Below are 15,693 nucleotides of genomic sequence, written 5' to 3'. Positions count from 1 at the left end.
TTAACTTGACACTGGCCATTAGTTGTGGTGTGTGTTGGCTTGTCAGCAGCTGTCTTGTGCAGAGGGAAGCTGGGTGCCATTCCTGGGTGCCACTTTTTAAACAACAATTTTCTTTCAAAAACTCTTTCAAAAAGCTGTTGCTTATTTTAGTGAGCAGGGTGGGCAATTGTGCAATGTGCTGTTGAAGAGGCTGCAGGGAAGCAGAGAGGGTTATGTGAGTGGAGCAGGACATCCCTTCCCTGGGCAGCCCGGGATGCTGCTCCTTTTCCCTTTTGATTTGTAAACATCAAACTGCTCAGGACAGCCTTGAAGCTGAAATTCTCCTGTCTTTGCAGGACTTATTTGTGCCAAATATTGTGACTTTTGTGGTGCCTCTTGGATCTGTAACCAAGCATCATCTCTGCAGCTGCAGTTCCCTTCATGGGCTGACCATTGCTGACCAGACCTGGTGTTGGGTGCTCTGAGCAGGAGCAGAAGAGCAGTGGCAGGGCCAGCACCCATGTGGGTGACCCAGGTCCTGAGAAAGGCTGGTGCCAGGACCCCAAGTTGTCCATGGTGATCTCGGGGTGCTCTGCCTCGCACCCATGGGGACCTTTCACCCAGGCAGTTATCTGGTGTTACTTTCCTCTGCTCAGAATTCCCCTTGCCATGTACACTGATGGCTCTTGGGTGTCCCAGCCAGGGCGAAACCTGCATTTTGCCTACAATAAAAGAGAAAAGCATTTAAGGAGAACAACCCCAAATTTTCCATTTGTCAGAGGTGATCAGTAAGGAACAGGTTTTCCTGTCTGCTCCCAAAGGACACCACCATTCTCGTGTCCCCTCCCTTGGCCTGGCAAACTTCTCTCATGGGTGGGAACCTGTTTGGTTACCAGTTGGTGCTTGTTCGTACCTGGATTTTCCCAGTTCTCCTGGTGTCGGCTTTGTTCAGCAGCTCGAATCACCTCTCCTGCCCTGTGGGGTCCAGACAGGCAGGGTCTGGGTGCCCTCCCCGCTGCAGCCCTGCCAGCCCCGCTGAGCCCTGCTCCCTGTGATGGGGGGTGCGCCCAGGAGCTGCGTGTGGGTCCTGTTGTGAGACGAGCTGTCTGCTCTTGTGTCTCTCTCTGGCCTTTCTCTGCTCCTATTTTCATTTATATTAATGTTTATGGAGCACAGGTGACCTGGGCAAGCTGTGTCAGGGCGCCTCTGCTGAAGTTGTTTCTCTTAGTTCATGTTAGGGATGTGTAAAAAGAGATAAATCTAAGGAATAACATTCAGAATCATAGAATCATTTAAGTTGGAAGACACTCTCAGGTTCATTGAGTCCAACCATAACCTCACTCTAGCACTAAACCTTGTCCTTAAGAACCTTGTCTAAATGCCTTTCACACCCCTCCAGGGATGGTGACTCCACCACTGCCCTGGGCAGCCTGTTCCAATGCCCGACAGCCCTTTCCGGGAAGAATTTTTTTGTAATATCCAATCTAAACCTCCCCTGGCGCAACTTGAGGCCGTTTCCTCTGGTCCTGGCGCTTGTTCCTGGGGAGCAGAGCCCGACCCCCCCTGGCTCCAAGCTCCTTTCAGGCAGTTCAGAGATCAGAAGGTCTCCCCTCAGCTCCTCTTCTCCAGGCTGAACCCCCACGTCCCTCAGCTGCTCCCATCACACTTGTGCTCCAGGCCCCTCACCATCTCCTCTGCTCTCTCTCTAATACCTCTAGTTTCTCTGACCCTCTGCTTCACAATGAGGTGGAAATGCAGCCCAAGAACTTGCCTTCATAGGGGTTTTGTTTCAGCCCGCCCTGGTCTGGAGGAAGGTCGCTGCTGCTGCATTTGAGAAGGTGCGACTGCTGCCCCTGAGTCTGTCTGCGTGCAGACGCTGGGACAGCACATCCTTCCCACCAGCTCCAGCTGGCTCGGTTCTTTCTGACAGCAGCTTCCCTCTCTGCTCCCAGCCCCATGCAGGCTCTGGAATTGCTCCAGAGCTGCTGAGTGCTTCCCTGGCATGAGCCGGCTGGAACCCCTTTGGGGTCAGACAGTCTGGCTGGGGTGTCCTGGGGTGTGTGGTTTGTCACTTGATGTGCTTTGGAGATGGGTGGGAGCTAACACATTGACAGGAATGTCACCTGTTCCTCACAGGAAGGAGAGGCTCTTTCCCACTGATACTCCCAAATCCTTTCTACTGGGGCCAATTTGTAATATTTCTGAAAAAGGCCAAACTGCCCATTTTTCTCCCTGCTCTCCTCTGGTGTCACCTGTGGCACAGGTGCCAGGGCGCTGTCCCTGCGCCAGAGCAGCAGTGGTGCATGCGATGCACGAGGCCACAGGCCCGTCTGACCTGATCCTTCCTTGTGCAGGAGCCTTGTCCCCGTGTGTCCCCCAAGAGTGGCCCCAGCCATCCCCAGGGCTGAGCACAGAGCTTCCTCCCCCTGAATTTCCCAGCACAAAAGCTTCTTTCTCCTCCCCAGGGCCCATTCATTACTGAGCTGATTCCTCGTCATGCTTGGTTAGACGGGGGCATTTTGCTTTTGTGTTGCAACGGTTGTTACGTGCTAATAGTGGAGCAGCGCGAAGGTTCCCACAGTGTCAGCGATCCGGAGATAGCAGAAGGGTTAAAGTCTTGGTCCAGAAGGCTGGGGTGGCATGATGACACCGGGGGACAATATTCTCCCTGTCGTAAATCAGTGTTGGCTTCAATAGCACTGTCCTGATTTACCTCACCTGGATTGTCTCTGCTTTCTCACCTTGCTCTCGCTTGCACGTGTGCCCTTGCAGATAAAGACTTGCATTTCCACATCTGCACACACACGTGCTCCCAAACACGCAGATGCACACATGGACACACACTTGAGCTGGAGCGAGAGTTAAAAATTCTGTGGGTTTTTTGGAGTGAAAAACGAGTTTTTCAGGTTAAACAATCCCTTAAGGTATCCACACCCCAGCAAACCTAAGCCCTTGGGTGCCTCTTTTGCAAAATGAAATGTTGGTTTTGAATTTGAAAGCTGTTTAGATGTCTGTAAATGATGTTTACAAGTTTGTTGGTTGTTATTTGTAAGCTGGAAAGCAAGTGAAAATGAGATATTTTGCTTTGGTCTAAATGAAATGTTGTGTTAACGATGCTTTCAGTCTTTAGATTCTCCCAGAACATTGGGAAATGTTTTGCTTTGGGTTGGTCCAAAGCAATTACACATATTTCAGCCCCCGCATCACCCTGAAAATCTGCACATCGTATCCCAGCTGGCAGGCGGCAGCCCCTTGCACCCCCTTGGGAAGGTGACCAGAGCGGCTGCGCACCCCAGCGCGTCACCTCCATGCTGGAAAATGCTGTTGGCCGAGTCTTTGTGCCAGCCTGAGCATTGTGGATGGATTTTTGGGCTGATGCAGAGTGCATGGGAAAGCAAGTGTATAGCTGTGAGTGATCTGGCAGGGCCGAGCTGCTGCCCAGTGACCTGTCCCCATCCCTCGCTCAGCGGGTTCACACGCGCGGCTCTCCCGGGCGCTGAGCTCCTGCGCAGGGTCCGTGACTGCTTGGGTTTCCAGTGCTGCGAATTGGTTGCTAGCAGATGGGTCCAGGCAGCGCTGAAAATCACAACTCGCAGCTCCAGATGAGAGGGGGGAGCTCGGGGATCTGGCATGGGTGTTTGAAAAAGCAACAGGACCTGCAGGTTGGGTTTGGAGCTGTGCAAGCGCTGGGTTTGATTCCCAGCTCTGCTGAAGGGCTCTCCCCTCTGTGCAGAGCGCGCTGCGAGCGGTGGGTTCTGCAGTTGTGGGCACTGTTTTCAGGTGGTGACTTTACCTGTCACCAGCCAAAGGTGTGTTTGGGATGCTCCTTCCTTTGTTCTTTCTTTAGAAATAATCCTGCTTTTTGTCCTTGTACCTCTGCGAGGTGTTTCTGGACTCAGAGGCCTGCCTAAGCACCCCGGCCATTGTATTTGGGTTTCAGCTGAGCCTGTCCCAGGTTCATGAACACAGAGGTTGGATCTGCCTGCACAGTCCATACCGAGAGCAATTCCCCAGGAGGATGCTCCAGCTGAACTGAGTTACTCTGGTTTGATGCTTCTCTGGCTTCATCCCTCCCACCTCCTCTCTCTGTTCCAAGCCCTCCCTTCCCCTCTCACCTCTGTGAGCTGAAAAGGCTCTGATGGGTGGAAGTGTTGCCTGCTGAGCTGCACAGGCGGGCTCAGCAGCACCCGCGAGGCACTGCTGGGTCCCATGGTGAGCTCTTGCTGCTGCGCTCTACCGGTCCACAAGGGGAGAAGTCTTCTCCTTCATGGCTGTCTGTGCTCCTGTAACAACTCAGATCAACCTCCTGCTCCAAGGAAGATCCCGTCATTTGCTCCAAGCACCAGATCTTGGCACCTTGAGCTCTCTTTCTCTCCTGTGTTCTCTGCCCTGTTAAGGGACAGAAGTGGACGCCCCTGTGTTCTCATTAAGATCTGCTCTTTTGGCCTGCTAGTGACTGTTGGAGCCGTCTTGCCTTTGATCTCAACTGCACTCCTCGCTCTGCTCACAATGCCGATGGGGAGCGAGGAGCTGGGTACCCAGGCAGGTCCTGGCTCAGTGGGTGGCTGTGGGTAAGGCAGAGCACCAGGAGTGGGGGGATCTCCATATACACCTGCTCCAAAGTTGGGTTTCTTCCATGTAGCTGCTCCAGGCTCTCCCCTACCACCTTCTCCTCTATCAAAAGCTCTTGATGCTGTTACACAGGGAGCCAGGCAGTTCTCCAGGGGGCTGCATCACTGGGAGCCAGGGTTCTGTTTGGTCCCAGCCGCCCCGGGTCTGCGACAGAGGGACTGCAGGACGATGAGCATTGCTGTTCCCTGGGGTTTGGCTGCTCCTGGCCTTGTTGGCCACCTGACAATTATTCAGTGTCAAAACACATGACTGAAACCATTCTTGTTTAATCCTAGATTAAAGCAAATATTGCCTCCTGGTTTTAGGGGATGACCTGTCTGCTCAGCAGCCCGTCCTGTCTGGGCTCCCCAGGAAATGCAGGAGGCTGCAACGTGGGAGCTCTTGCCGTGCTCCTGTTCCTGGGGGGTGGATTTGTGCTGCGTTAGTCCTTATCACTGCGTCTTCTCTGCTCGACAGTGCTGGTAATAAGCTGTTGCTGGAGGTGACAGTCAGCAAAGGGGTTTTTACAGCTTTCATTTCCCCAAAAAACACTCTGACAGATGAAGAGTTTGTGGAGCAGCAGCAAGTGGACAACAGCGGGTTAGTGCCACGGACCCAGCTGCCCCAGCCCTGGCTGACCCTGTGCTGCCATGTTCCTGCCACCAAAGGCACCGGTTGTCCTTGGCCTTTGTCCAGCCTGTCTGCAGCCTGGCCCGCTGTCACCTCCTGCAGGGTGACAGCCCCTGGCCTGCACAGGAGCTCGGGGGAGGCAGCGGGGAAGCTGGGTCTGGGCTGGGGGGAGGATTTGAGCAGCTGCATCCCCCTGTTGAACCGGGGTTAATTCATCCCACAGCGACTGTTCATCCTGCTGTTCCCACTTCCCTCTGCTGTGGGCTTGTGCCTTCTGCCAGTGGAGTTTACTGTGTGCTGAGAAAACAGTATTTGGGTTTTCCTGGGATGTTTTTGCATCTGAAACCCTAAGACTTGCTTGGTAGCAGAAGATGTTTTCTCCCTGATTTTTCCTCTTGGCCCCTGAGTGATGCCCATGCCTGGGGTGGGGAAGCAGGATGGGTTTGGGGCCTCAGAGGTGCCAAGGCAGCTGTGCCAGCCCTGCCTCCTTCACCATTTCTCCCTCACCACCTCTCCTTTCCTTCCCCAGGCCAGCTGAAGCTGTCTGTCGAGGTGCGGGGCCGGACCCTGGTGCTGCACAGTGAGTTTCTCCCTGGGGCGTGTGGGGAGGTGGCCCCAGTGTCACGCTGGGCTGGTGATGGGACAGCACAGTGGTGCCCATTCTTCAAACTCTTTGGAGCTTCGTGGCAGCTGTTGGGAGCAACTCTGTGGTGGAGTGGCATGATGGTGGCTCTTTGATGTACAGGCTAAAATGAGATTTCTAGAGACGTTCATTTCCAGGTGACCATGGTGTCTTTTGCATCCATGTGTATAAATTCTTTTTCTTTAACTCTATGTGAAAAGGAAAAAAGCAACTATAATTTGGAAAAGAAAATCTGAAATGCTTTATCTCCTCTGAAACATCTTTTATATTGGCCAAAACCATTTGCCACATTTGCCAGGACTTCCAAATCATTCAGTTACCTCCAAATGCTGCAATTTTTTAACACCAGCATTATTTCTTCACCAAAAGTATTTCACCTGGTCCAGGCCAGAGTTGCTGTCCCTTACACCATGGCATGTCCCACTGGGGACAAGAGATGCTTTTCCTTCTCTGGGGACTCAGGCCTGGCCACCATTGCTGGGTACCAGAGAGCGATACACCTCGGATGGTGGCTCCTTCACAGCCATGAGGCAGGTCCTGGGGAACTGTGGCACAGTAGCTTTAGTGGTGTGTGTTAGAAAGGGCGATGAGTGCCAGAACCTGCTCTTCTTTTTTCTTTTTTTTTTTTTTTTTTAGGAAAAGCCTTTCTGGAGACACTCGAGGGATCCCTTAGGATCCTGGTCTCCTGGCACAAAGCTCTTTCTGCCTGGAGCTTGTCAGGGCTTTGTGATAAGTAAATGGTTAAAGAATCGAGGAAAGAGCCAAAGAGTTTGAAATGATCACAGTGAAAATTCCCTCCCTGTGACCGGAGCAGCATGTTGCTGTCCTGGGTTTGGGCTCTGTAGGGCGGAAGGAAAGCAGGGCCCTGGGACTCCCAGTGCTCCTGAGGGTGGCTGCTCTTTGTGAGGGAGAGCATCCCCATCTCAGAGACCTGCAGGGCAAAAGGGATAGAAAAGGCTTTCTCTGGAGCAACGTCCCACCTTGCAGCACAGCCTCAGCCCTGCCTGGTTGTCAGGAACTGGGGACAGAGAGTGGCCTGAGCCTAGTGAGGTGATGGGGACCACACGCAGCCTGTTCTTCACTCGGCAGCCAGGACAGTTTGCTACCTTCTTCCAGCTGCACAGGCAAGCTTTGTAAAAATACAACAGCTTGAAAATGTGTTTTTTGGGCTCACTCCAAGCTGTGTGTTTCTGAGAGTCTGGCTTTACCCTAAATCCCTCTATCTGGAGGAGAGTCACTGTCTCATTCTGATGCCATCTCCAAAAGAGGGCCCAGGAAGAGGGGAATGGTCCAGCAAAGAGGCAAAGGTGGCTCAAGATCTGGGACCTGTCATCTCAGATATTCAGGGTCATCACTGAGCAGGAGGAGGCTGGGCGAAGTGGGGTGATCTGTGTTTTTCATTCTGCACCTGAATGTCTTTAAACCTGAAGCAGCTCTGGCTGGAAGAGGAAGCTCTTGGTGGAGCCTGTCCTGGAGGAACATTGCAAGCTGCTTTGCGAGGCACCAGAGGGTCTTGCTGAGCCCCTTTCCCCTTGTGCACTGTGGGTTCTGTCAGACTGGCCGTGCTTCTTAGAAACATGGATCTGTCTCTGACAAAGACTAAGTCACTGCTGCCTTGCTGGGCTTGTTAGGACTGAGCTCAGCCTTGTTCTGACAGCCTGTCCTGGGCAGTCGCGACTCTGCTGCACATCTATTGCTTCCAGCCATGGGGCTGGGACCCACTGTTCCCCGCCATGGGGCAATGGCGAGTCTCTGCTGGCAGAGCTGCCATCAGGATGTGCCTGTTGATATTTAACTTGATGATACATTTGGCTTCGGGGCAGGGAGCCCAGAACTGTCTCAAGTCAGGCAAACGAAATGCAATTTGCCATCCGGATGCTGAACTGCATCTGCTGCCAACCTCTCCCATAGATGCTTGTATTTATAGTGCAGTTGTATTAAAGGCAAAAAATACAATAAATCCCTTCACCTGGCTGTGGGTGCCCAGTGAGACCAGGCTGCTGGGGAGCTGTGTGCCGGATTCTGATGGAGTAGGAGGTGTGTTTGGTCCCACAAGGACGGGACACCCCATCAAACAGAGCACCGTGGTGTATGAAGATGTTTTCCCTGCCACTTTGGGGCTTGACTGTTTTGTTTCCTTTCCAGTCATGGAAGCAAAAGGGCTGATGGGCAAGGAGTGCCGGACGTGCGACTCCTATGTGAAGGTGAGTTCTCCTGGGGCTTTGCTCGGGGAACTTTGGGTTTTGGGGTTGGCTCTTCCAAGCATGCTCTGGGCTGCCTGTCCCTTCCCTTTCCTCCTCTGTCCTCCTCTGGCTGAGCATCCCCAGCATGCAGGGAGGCAGCTGCTCTCTTGTCCAGTGCTGAAGGTCTCTCTGGTTTTGTTGGCACAGTGTCTGTGTGGACCTAGAAAAGCAGAGGATGGGACCTTGCTAAGGGCTGCATCAACCAAGTGGGATGCATCCCAGTGGGAGGCAAGAGCAATAATACATTTAACTTTCCATTTAGCCGTAGCTTCTGTTCAGCATGACTGTAGATAAAAGTAGCAGCAAACAATCAGAAAGGGCTGTCGGGCATTGGAAGAGGCTGTCCAGGGCAGTGGTGGAATCACCATCCCTGGAGGGGTTTAAAAGACATATAGCTGAGGCTCTTAGGGACATGAGTTAGTGCCAGAGTTAGGTTATGGTTGGACCCAGTGACCTTCAGGGTCTCCTCCAACCAAAATGATTCTATGAATCATTGAAGCTTAAAGAACATTTTAAAAATAAGTACCAAGGCCTCATGTATATTCTGAAACTGTTTTATTTTCAGGGACTCCTGTTTAATTTAATTGTGCAAGAACATCCCCCTGGGTGTCAAGGGCTGGTGGTGTGCACTGTGCAGGAAGCATCTCCCCTACAAGGGGGCTGCAAGTCAGAGACCAGCCAGCGGCATTTGTATGCATCAGTCCTTGATTTTTCTGCTCTTTTCCTTCCCTCCCCTGCCCCAGGGAGTGTTGTAATGCAATGACTTGACATGCATAGGGTAAAATGATCTAAACCACACATTAGCACCGGCTCTGCTGGATCTCTGAGGCTCAACCATCCATAACAGTGGCCGTGCTGGTCTCCTGCCACCACAGCGGCTGAGGTGGCAGCTGGGTGCCAGCGCTTGCTTTGAGTGCTAACACGCTGCTTGTTTTGCTCTGTAAAGATGTCGATCGTGCCAGATGCTGACTGGAAATGCAGGCAAAAGACGAAGACTGTGCCAGACAGCAAAAATCCTGTCTTCCACGAACACTTTCTTTTGTGAGTATGACAGGGCAGGGGTGGCTCTGACCCATCTGTCAGCGCCGTGTTCACGTTGGGGGACACACACCACCACTGTCTGGGGGTTCCCTCTCAAAGCCAAGACCCTGTGTTTGCTTTAGCGTTATGGTCTATAACAAACACACATCATGCATGAGCAGGTCTGCTGCTGAGATGAGGAGTGACAGACATTATTCTGCTGTTTTTTATAGCCGAAATGCCTTGAACTTTTGGGCAGAGCTCTGCAGAGGCTCACAAAGCTGTCAGCACGCAGCATGGCAGCGGCGCTCCCGCACACTTGGACTTTCTTGCAGGGCAGGAGTTGGGCAAACACGCTCCATTTCCTAGACCTTGCGCCTGCAATAGTATGGGCATCAGTATGAATGAGGAAGGTAAAAGGATTTCCTATAGCTACAGCATGTTTCTGCATGAGAAAGGAGCTGTTGTATTTCAGTAAAGCTTGTCGTTGCTGGCTAACCAGCCTGTGTCAGACCTCTGTCCCCCTGTGGTATTTAATTTGGCACAGGATGGTTGTTTCAGAGTGTGAACTGTGGCACGTTCCTTGCATTTACCCTTTGATATTGGAAGTGTGTCTTTCTGCAAAATTTTCTTCCCCTTAAACCACCTGAGCAATGTCCCCAGTGCCTGCCCCAGAGATGTCGCATCCCTGTGCAGCTGTCTGTCAGGAACGAGAGAAGTAGTGCAAGGGTGGCTCCTTGAGGAGGTGACAGTTAGGGGTGATGCTGCAGTGCTCCATGCAGAGAACAGAGGAGAAAACCTGCCTCTGAGGAGGATGAGGAGTCCCCGGCTGTGTGGGCAGCCCTTGCTGAGCGCTCCTGGGGAAGATCGGTGCTCATGAGCTGTCTTCTCTGCTTGTTACAGCCCAGTGCAAGAGGAGGATGAGCAGAAACGTCTCCTGATCACAGTCTGGAACCGAGAGAGAAATTCCAGGTAAGAGGCTGCCAGCCTGCCATACCATCTGTTTCAAATGGGGCTGATGTGGCAGCAAACCTGCTGTCTGCTCTGGCCACCCCACGTGAGCTCCCCGAGGGCTGGCCCTGCCCTCAGGGCTGCCCTGCACAGAGGCTGTGGCTGGTGACACTGGGGAGCTGAGCAACAGGACTGTGACCTGCTGGTGGGATGCCCCAGCCAGGGTCGTTCCCCAGGGCAGCCCATGCTGGTGAGCACCGCGCTGCGTGAGGGCTGGCGGAGAGGAAATCCTGCCCTTGCTGCTTGGTAGCCATCACCCAGACCAGCATTTAAAATTCCTGTAGCTGCTCACGCCTGCACCGCTGGCTAAAGCCAAGTGGGGCTGGAGCCTGGCTCTTTGCTGGGAGCTTCCCCATGTCTAGGGACAATGCAGTGAGGAGGAAAGCCCGGCAGCGAGGGGTCTGGCACCTCGCAGGCTGTGCTGCTGGCTCAGGCAAGTGGCATCTGCCTCCTCGGCCAAGCTCCTGCCAGGATCAGGTGGGCTGGAGGTGACCAGGATGCTCCAGCCCAGCTCTTGCTCGCCCTGCTGCAGCTGAGCTGTGCGGTTACACCAGGATTGCTCCTGCCTGGAGAGGGAGGCACAGCCTGGGCACTGCCTGGCTCCCAGCATGGGCAGGGATCACAGAATCACAGAATAGTTTGGGTCGAAGGGATGTTCCCAGCTCCCCCAGTGCCACCCCTGCCATGAACAGGAACATCTGCACCAGCTCAGGTTGCTCAGAGCCCCGTCCAGCCTGGCCTGGGATGTCTCCAGGGATGGTTCATCCACCACCTCTCTGGCCAACCTGGGCCAGGCTCTCACCACCCTCAGGGCCAACAATTTCTTCCTCATGTCCAGCCTGAATCTCCCTCCTTTAGTTTAAAACCATCACCCCTTGTCCTATCGCAACAGGCCCTGCTCATAAGTCTGTCCCTGTCTTTCTTATGGGCCACTTTTAAGTCCGGAAAGGCCACACTAAGGTCTCCCCCAAGCTTCTCTTCTCTGGGCTGAACACCCCAGCTCTCTCAGCCTGTCCTCCCAGCAGGGGGATATTTGGGGTGTTCTGGGAAAGGGCTGCATGTGGGGAGCTGGTCCCCTGGGAGTTGTGAACAAGCATGTGCTGATGGTGTCTGGCTCTCCCGCAGACAGAGCGAACTGATCGGCTGCATGAGCTTCGGTGTCAAGTCCCTCCTGACCCTGGACAAGGTACCTCTGTGCTGGAGTGCAGTGTGTGGGATGGGCACCTTTTTCAGGTCGGTGTGTGGATGTTGTCACCCTCAGAGCAGGAGCAGGCTTCTTGCACCATGGGACAAAGATGCTCTGAAGTTGCCCAGGGAGTTCCTTGGTCCCATTCCCAGTATGGATGGCCACTGGGAGACTGGTGTTGGTGTGACTGCGGGAGGCAGAGATGAGGAAGGATCCTGGGACACGGGACCGTCACTCCCTTCTGCAGGGACACAAAGAGAACAGCAGCAATTGGGGCTGCAGAGAGGCAGCCCCAGCAAGTGCTGCCAGCCCTACTCGCAGCAGGGCTGCCTGGGGACAGGAGGTGGGGTCAGCCTCGCTGGCACGTGTCACATCTAACAAGTGGCTGCTGAGTGGTGGGGACACGCTCCTCTGAGAGGTCTGCCCGATTCCCTGCGCTCACCAGCCAGGCGTTCAGCTGAGCTGATGGGCAGAGGGCACACGCAGAGGTCTGGGGCTGTTCCCAGGGACAGTGGTGCTGCCAGGCTGTGCCCCGGCCACAATCCGTGTCCCCACTGCTGCAGGTTTGGTCACAGTACTGCTGCCCCAGCCTGGCTGCTGCCTGGTAATACACATCAGCAGAGTTTGCTGTCCTAACCAAGCCTGCGAGGCTGCTGCTGAAATAACCCCTGTCAACTCACTGAAATGCAGAAATGTTCATCCCAGCTGCCAGGGGTTGGGGATTTCATCCCTGACAGCCCTGCTCTGTTGTCGGCACATCAGAGCATCTCAGCAAGTGAAGGGGTTTGTGTTAATACATCACCTGAGATGTGGAAATTTGCTCTCTAGCTAAAGGGTAAAAGTGAATTATTTGTGGCAGTGACCTGAGAAGAGGCCAAGAGGTAGCTTGAGCATGGCCTCCTCTGGAATCTGGACAAGTGAGATGCAGCTTTTTTATAACAGTGAAGAGAATTAGGCAGAGCAGCTCTAAACTGCAGCTCTCCCCGGGAAGACTCTCTGCTCTGGTCATATTTGGCCTTCCCAAAGCTGTCCCCTCCTTGTCACGTTTTGGCAGTGAGTTTCGCAAGGTGTCATTGTGTGCAGAGATGATGGAGTGTCCGTGTGAACAGCCCCCTGCTCTGGCAGGAGGATGCTGGGGGTGTGTGGGTCTGCCTGGGACCTGAGCCGGGGCTGAGATGAGCTGGCCCTGTCTCTTTGGTGCTGTGTGATGCTGCCGGAATATCCCTCCCTTTCAGTTTCCTCACCGTGGATTTAAACCACTCGTTTTAAAGTGGGTCCCTTCCTCCGGCCGCTGGGAACGTGGTTCCTGCAACCCCAGCCAACTCCTGGGCTTGGTCCAGGTGGTTGGTCCCTCCAGCTCCTGTCAGCTGCCCGGGGAGCACTGGGAGAGAGCAGCAGCTGCCTGGGAGGGAGGCGAGGGATGGCCAAGGTCACCTCTGTCCCCTGCGCTGTCCTGGCCCATGGGTGTGGGACAGGGCAAGGGGAGCCCCTGAGCAGCACCCAGCACTGCTGGAGGCTGGTTTGGGCGTCCTCCTCTGGGGATGAGGCTGGAGCTGTGGCTCCCTGCGAGATTGCCAGCTGCTCAAACACAGTATGGGTAGTTTTACTGGAGACTGGCTGTTTTTCTGCACCTTGTCTTTCTCTAAAAACCTAGACGCTTGTTACTTCAGTGGATCTTGGTGCCTCCTTGCAGGAGGGATGGCGTTTTAGCTGGTGCCTTATCCCAAGAGAAGGACTCCAGGGTGTGCCTCTGTGTGCAAACGCATCTGCGCAGCCTCTACATATAGCCCTGGGGCAGCTTGTGCAATGGGGCCCTGTGGGGTTATGGGCAACCAGACTGGGTTAAACGGGGGTCAGGATCTGCCCCTACATCCACAGCTGCTTTCCTCCCACCCAGGAGATCAGCGGCTGGTACTACCTCCTCGGGGAGGACCTGGGCAGGACCAAGCACCTGAAGGTGGCCACGCGGCGGCTGAAGCAGAGCAGAGGTGTGTGTGTCCCCTGGGATGTCCCAGGGAGAGCTGCCAAGGTTTAGATGAAGAGTCACCTCGTGTCCGCCCCTGTGCTGGCAGGGAGCAGCCCCAGCGTGAGGCAGCTCTGCCCTGCGAGCACTTTCCACCCCTGTGACAGCACTGGGGTCCCAAAGGATCAGCGTGAGGGACATCCCGGCCGGTTCAGTGGGCACTGCCGGGACACCAAGCTCTGCCCTTCAGCCCTCGCTCCTGCTCACCTGCGGCTGTCTGGGGCTCTGGGCGGGCCCCAACTTTGCAGCCACATCTCTCCCTCTTGCCGGGCCTTTCACTGCGCTGATTCCTGCCTCTCAGACCTGGGGCTGATCCCATGGCTGGACTGTGGCTCCTGCGGTCTGTGCAGGATGGTGGGAGCTGCTCCTCCTTCCCCTCCACCCGTCAAATTGGTTCCAAAGAATGTTTATCGATATGGTGATAGGCACTCTAAATATAAATATATAAATATATAAATATAAATATGCTGTGCTGCCAGGGTGAGGAGGGCAGGCTGGCACAGAGCAGGGTGGGACAACAGTCTCTGGCCCAGGTGTGCAACCACCCCCAGCCTGAAGCAGATGTGCCCTTGGCATGGAAGGATCTCATGTATAGTGTGTAGATGCAGTGTGGAGGGAGAGGGATTGTCAGGAGACATGTGCTATTGAGCTCATATGGCCTTTACCTTTTTTTTTATCTTTTAGAGATGATGCCGGGAAGCCAGGGTGCAGTGCAGGAGAGCAGGGATGCTGCGAGCACGAAGCAGCTGAAGGTGGGTGTGACAGGGCCGGGACCCACCAGGCTGCGAAGACGTGGCGTTGGGGGCTGGCTGGCAGCATGGACGGGTTTCAAACGAGCCCAGGGACAGAGTGTTGGTGAGGGTGATGCTGAGGTGGGAGCTGTGTCAGTCTCCTTGTTGACACTGTGGCTTTTATAGGCAATTAGTTATCCTGATCAAGGACCAAGTGACAGAGGTGGGTGATGTGGGTAGTAACCCCACGCTCGCTCCCCCTTGCCGTTCAGGGCCCACCTGTTTTTCCAGTGTATTACCACAGAGACAAAGCAGCAGCCATTGACTGGGAGCGATGGGGACTAGGCGCGATGGGGACGGGGCTGGCTGGCTGGCTGCCGCACAGCATCAGTCCTGGCCGGCTCAGTGTCTCCATAGACGGGTGCGTCTGCTCCCCTCCTCCTTCCAGGGCCCTTTGCTCTGGGAAGAAAAAGGCCCGTAGTGGAGCTTCAGTGATTTATGGGAAAGGCGAGGGTGGGAAATGGGAACACAAACACATGGCCTGCATCGGAAATGGGGCTCAGCCGGCCCCATGATTTATCTGTGCCGAATTCCGCTTTGCTGATTCCCTCAGCTGCATTTTCAGTTATTTGTTTTAAAGTGTAGAATTGAGCAAGACAAACAAAGCCAGCGCCCCTCTCCTCCCTTCCTCTCCGACAGTCGCCACGGACTTGAAAGATGGTGGCTGGGAAGGAAGACGGATCCTCCTTCCAGCTCCAGCCCCGCGCTGCGGCAGGCGGGGACAATGCGGAGCAGCCCTGGATGGCCCCACCACCCCGCAGGGTCCCCCGGGAGCACTGGGGCTCCTCACGCTCATCCCCAGCTCCCCTGGCCCTGCCACCCCCGCTGCCATTTGAGGGAGCCTGGGGTTTGGGTTCCCTTGAGCCTTTCCTCTCTTTTCCATCCCTGTTTCGGAGTGTGGAAGGTACTTTCTTTTGCATTGCAGCCTCAACTCCAAGGGGTTTTGCCACAGCGCTGGCAGCTGGGGCTGCGTGGTGCAGACCCGCCGAGTCTTGCTTTGTGCCCTGCTGCTGGCTGGGTTAAGAGTTTGTCTTTTATTCCAAAATTACACCACGGGTGCAATTCAGTTGACCTCTCTGCTTCCTCCCCCCCGTGACTTTGTGAGCACAAAGCGTCGGGATGTGGGTATCCTCTGGGTCTGTGCTTTCAAAAACAAACTCTGCTTTTTCTTTTTTAAATCTCTCGTATCCTTTATGAGTGTAATGAGTGCAGGCGTCTTTTTAATGAAGTGAAGCTTGCACAGCCGGTGCCTGTGAAACGCCGCTTAAACATCCTCACAGTGTTTGTGAGAACGTTGCAATAACAAAGTGCTCCGTGCGGCTGAAGAATGCCGCGGGAACAAAAGCCACATCAACAGAGCAGGGACTAGGGAATACTAAATAGTTGACAGGAATTTTAATATAAAAACTCTCTCTCTTCCTTGTCTGTCAGGGTTTTCAGGAAGCCCTCTGGCTTATCGTAGAGCGGCATACGGCACAGACAGGGGCCGGGGAGGTGAAAGGTGGTTTCCTGCCATTCTTCTGCGGAGCTGGGTTCCCATGGGCGGTCATGCCAGT

General features: G+C 54.4%; 1 protein-coding gene across 1 annotated transcript in view; it reads left to right on the top strand.

Moving 5' to 3' along the window:
- Positions 1 to 15,693, top strand: part of RGS3 (regulator of G protein signaling 3) — an 87,066-nt gene that overhangs the window by 10,313 nt on the left and 61,060 nt on the right. Inside the window, exons 5-11 of the mRNA XM_065648501.1 lie at positions 5,750 to 5,800; positions 8,009 to 8,067; positions 9,053 to 9,147; positions 10,030 to 10,098; positions 11,263 to 11,323; positions 13,221 to 13,311; positions 14,031 to 14,098. Coding sequence (XP_065504573.1) covers positions 5,750 to 5,800; positions 8,009 to 8,067; positions 9,053 to 9,147; positions 10,030 to 10,098; positions 11,263 to 11,323; positions 13,221 to 13,311; positions 14,031 to 14,098 — 494 coding nt within the window. The remainder of the gene's footprint in view (positions 1 to 5,749; positions 5,801 to 8,008; positions 8,068 to 9,052; positions 9,148 to 10,029; positions 10,099 to 11,262; positions 11,324 to 13,220; positions 13,312 to 14,030; positions 14,099 to 15,693) is intronic.

This window comes from Caloenas nicobarica, chromosome 19 (genome assembly GCF_036013445.1).
Source record: "Caloenas nicobarica isolate bCalNic1 chromosome 19, bCalNic1.hap1, whole genome shotgun sequence".
NCBI classification, from domain to species: Eukaryota; Metazoa; Chordata; class Aves; order Columbiformes; family Columbidae; genus Caloenas; species Caloenas nicobarica.
Note: the sequence above shows the minus strand (reverse complement) of the source record. Positions and strands in the feature narration are given on the sequence as shown.